At 58.2% G+C, this 3,814-nt stretch overlaps 1 protein-coding gene across 1 annotated transcript; it reads right to left on the reverse strand.

Moving 5' to 3' along the window:
* Positions 1 to 239: 239 nt before the first annotated feature.
* Positions 240 to 2,063, reverse strand: LOC139824835 (uncharacterized; the record flags this gene model as incomplete). The annotated part of the gene is made up of 1 exon (XM_071797384.1): positions 240 to 2,063. A coding segment is annotated over exon 1 (1,824 nt), but the record flags the coding sequence as incomplete, so codon positions are not given.
* Between the last annotated feature and the right edge of the window lie 1,751 nt (positions 2,064 to 3,814).

Below are 3,814 nucleotides of genomic sequence, written 5' to 3' on the forward strand. Positions count from 1 at the left end.
CGGAGGAGCGTTCTGCGGATCGACGCCACCTCGCATCACCAGGGACGTACAAGCGGCATCGATGAAGGAGTTCCCCACGGTCCGGACTCCGTTCGAAGCCATGGGGGCCCTTGCCACCAGAGTAGGTGGTCAAGCAGCTCTTGTGGAGAAAGTCCTCGCGAGGCACAATCCGCCGGATTATCTCGTCCTGAAACGTGGTGCCACTGTGCGTTAGGTAGCGAGGTTTGGATCTCGCTCACTCGGTTAGCCACGTACGTCTTCCAATTGGCGGGGTGGCCGCGGATCCAGCCCAACACCACCTTGGCATCGGTCCAGCAATGAAGCGGTGCTTCCCTCGCCTCGAGAGTGAGCTGAACGGGAGCTGCCAGCTGAACTAGGAGCTTGGCAGCGCTTAACTCGAGCCTCGGTAGCGTCACCTGCTTCAAAGGAGCGACTTTGGTTTTGGCGGCTACCATTCTTACTTCGACCCTCCCGCTCTCGTCTTCGGTCCGCACGTAAATAACGGCGGCGTAAGCTCGTTCAGAGGCGTCCGAAAAGCCGTGGATTTCAATCCGGCGTCCCTCGGGTCCGCACGTCAGCCATCGCGGGATGCGTATGGCCTCGAGGAGGGGCAGCTCGTCCTGTAACGCGTGCCATCGTCGAGAGTCGTCGTCGGGCAGCGGCGTATCCCAGTCTATGCCAAGCAGCCACGTCGACTGGATCATAATCTTGGCGCGTACTGTGACCGGGGCGAGCCAGCCCAGCGGGTCAAACAGCCGCGCCGTAAGCGAGAGTGCCGCTCGCCTCGAGAACGTCTCGACTCGAGGTAGCCGAGTAGCAAAGGCGAAGCAGTCGTCCCGAGGATGCCAGCGCAGGCCCAGGGTGAGGTGGCTTTCGCCGGGTTGCCAGCCCCGGGGTTCCTGCTGTAATCGGTCTTCCACGGGTAGATCCTCGAGCAGCGCGTCATCGTTCGCAGACCATTTTTTGAGCGGGAAGCCGCCCGCCGTACAGATCTGCACGAGTTGTCGTTGGATGGCCTTGGCTGCCGGAATAGTAGCCGCTCCCGACAAGACGTCGTCCATGTACGTCTCGTCCTCCAAGACGGCCGCGCCGAGCGGCCACTTCTCTCGCTCGTCGGCTGCTAGCTGACGCAGCGATTGAATGGCTAAGAAGGGAGAGCACGTCAGGCCGTAAGTGATCGTATTTAGCCAGTGATCCTGGATCTCCTCGCTAGGATCGTTCCGCCACACGATGATCTGCATGTCCCTGTCCTCAGGATCCACCACGACTTGTCGGTACATTTTCTCAATGTCGGTAGCGAAGACAAACCGATGTCGACGCCATTTTATGATAAGAATTATTAGCGGCGGCAACAGATTAGGACCGACCATTAAATGCTGGTTGAGGGACTCTCCGGAGGGAACGGTGGTCGACCCGTTGAAGACGACCCTCAATTTCGTTGTGGTGCTCGATTCTCGCATCACGCCGTGGTGCGGAAGGTAGCAACGCGGTTTGTCGTTCCCTTTCGCGTTCGGAGGAATCGGCGTCATGTGCCCCAGCTCGGCATACTGACGCATGAAATCGCGGTATAACGCATGGAAGGAGGCGTCCCGCGCGAATCTTCCTTCCATGTGCTTTAACACCCGCACTGCTACGCGACGCGTGTCCGAGAGATCCGGCAACGGACTTTTTACGGGAAGACGCACGACGTACCGACCGGCGGCATTGCGTCTATGCGTGCGAGCGAAATGCTCCGCGCACTCCCGATCTTCTTGGCTGAGGATCACGCTCGTAGACGGAATTTCGTCCTGCTCCCAGAAACGGCGAACCATGTCCGCTAGATCCTCCTCGACCCGGCATTGGAAGGCCTGTGCCGAATGGCCAGAGCTCGATTCCCCGACGGAGCCCGAGATTATCCAGCCCAGCGTCGTATTCTGGGCGACTGGCTCGCCATCGCCACCCCGACGGAGCCCTTGTCGGAGGATGGCGGCGTAGACGTCGGCTCCGAGTAGCACGTCTATAGCATCGGGCGCGGAGTAGTCCGGGTCTGCCAGACTCAGGCCACGAATGTGCGCCCAGGACATCGCGACGGCTGAGGTTCCACTCGCGTAAGCAGAGAGACGAGGGAGAATAATGGCCGAAATCGCCATGGCTGCTCCACCCGACCGCGGCGACATTGACAGCGAGACACGGCCTCGCGCCGTGCAAGTCTTTTGGCCGCCGATCCCGAAGACCGAAATCGACACGGGCGATCGCGGAAGTTTCAACTGCTGCGCGAGTCTTTCGGAAATCATCGAAATCTCTGATCCCTGGTCAACCAAAGCGCGCGCGGAATGCCAGGCGCCGAAGTGATCGGCGACGCGAACGCGAGCGGTGGCGAGGAGCACGGCTACCGGCTTAACAGGAGCTCCGCGTACCACATGCGACGTCTTCGCGACTTCGGTTTCGCGGCACGCGTCGTGGATCGAAGAATGGTGACGGGCATCGCACGCCGAGCAGTTTTTCTTCACGACGCACTCGCTCACCTTGTGTCGACCGAGACAATTGAAACATAGGCTCTTTTCTTCGACGAACTGCCGTCGCTCTTGAGCCGTCTTCTTTTTATATTCGTCGCAGAACATTAAAATGTGCTCCTTAGTACAGAGCGGGCAGCGGCCACGCTTGCCCTCGGACTTACCCCCTGTTTACTCGCGAGATGACTCCGAGCCGATTTCGCCGTTCCGTTTCCCGACTATTCGCGGCACTGTCCACTCTAACGGGTAGCATCGATTCCAACGCGTGCAAGCGGCGGTCGAGAAATTGTTCCAGTTCGAAATACGTCGGCGGCTCGTTGGTCTCACTAATTAAGGTCTCCCACTCGCGACGCGAACGCGGATCGAGGAGTTCGACGGCGAGGTACACGAACAAATCCTCGGAGCGACTCACGGGTCGGCCGATCCCGTCCAGCGAACTGACGGTTGCCTTCACGCCGTGGAATATCTTGCGCAATTCGACCGCGGACTCACTCTTCATTTTCGGTAAGGAGACGAAATTCGCGAGATATGCGCGCACTAGCAAGCGTTTATTCTCGTAATACGAACTAAGCAGGTTCCACGCGCGCTCGTAATTCTCACCGGTCGTCGTCACGTTCCGAATAAGCAATTCAGCCTCACCTTTTAGGCAGCTCTTTAAATAATGTAGTTTTTCTACCTGCGTCGCCGCCGTGTCCTTGCCGACGATGGACAGGAACAGGTCCCGGAACGCTGGCCAGTCCTCGTACTTCCCGGTGAACTCCGGCAGCTGAATGCGAGGCAGCGCTGTGCGAGGAGTCACCGTCGCTGTCTCTTGACCGGCCGTCGAGGATGCGGCGTCTTCCTTCGCCTTCAATGACCGTACGAGGTCCAGGAAGATGCCCTTCTGTTGTAGATAAGCTTCCTCGGCGAGAGCAAACACGCTTTGCTTGACGTAGTCGAGCTCCTTAATTCTTTCCCAGGGCGAGGCGAATATCGACTCATGCTGGGCTTCGAATTTAGTCCAGTTTGACTCCAGTCCTTGGAGACGAGCCTCAGCCACTCCCAGGGTGACCTTGGTAGTTCCCGACTTTTTCAAGTTCTCATAAGCACGCGAAATGCGGCCGTGCAGCTCGGTTTGCGAGCGAATCAGAGTTTCGGTGTCGATAGGCATTGTTCTTCGGCGGTCACTCGAAGCACGAGAAGCTCACCGGAATTCCCACTCACACACTTCGCGGATACCGGTCACGGAAATCCGGCTCGAAGGACCAAAAAATTTGCGCGAATGGGCTTGGGATTTAGAGTTCAAAGGTCAATGAGAGTTTATCCTTTTGTCACAAACGTCT

The sequence above is a fragment of the Temnothorax longispinosus genome, unplaced genomic scaffold (genome assembly GCF_030848805.1).
Source record: "Temnothorax longispinosus isolate EJ_2023e unplaced genomic scaffold, Tlon_JGU_v1 HiC_scaffold_601, whole genome shotgun sequence".
NCBI lineage: Eukaryota > Metazoa > Arthropoda > Insecta > Hymenoptera > Formicidae > Temnothorax > Temnothorax longispinosus.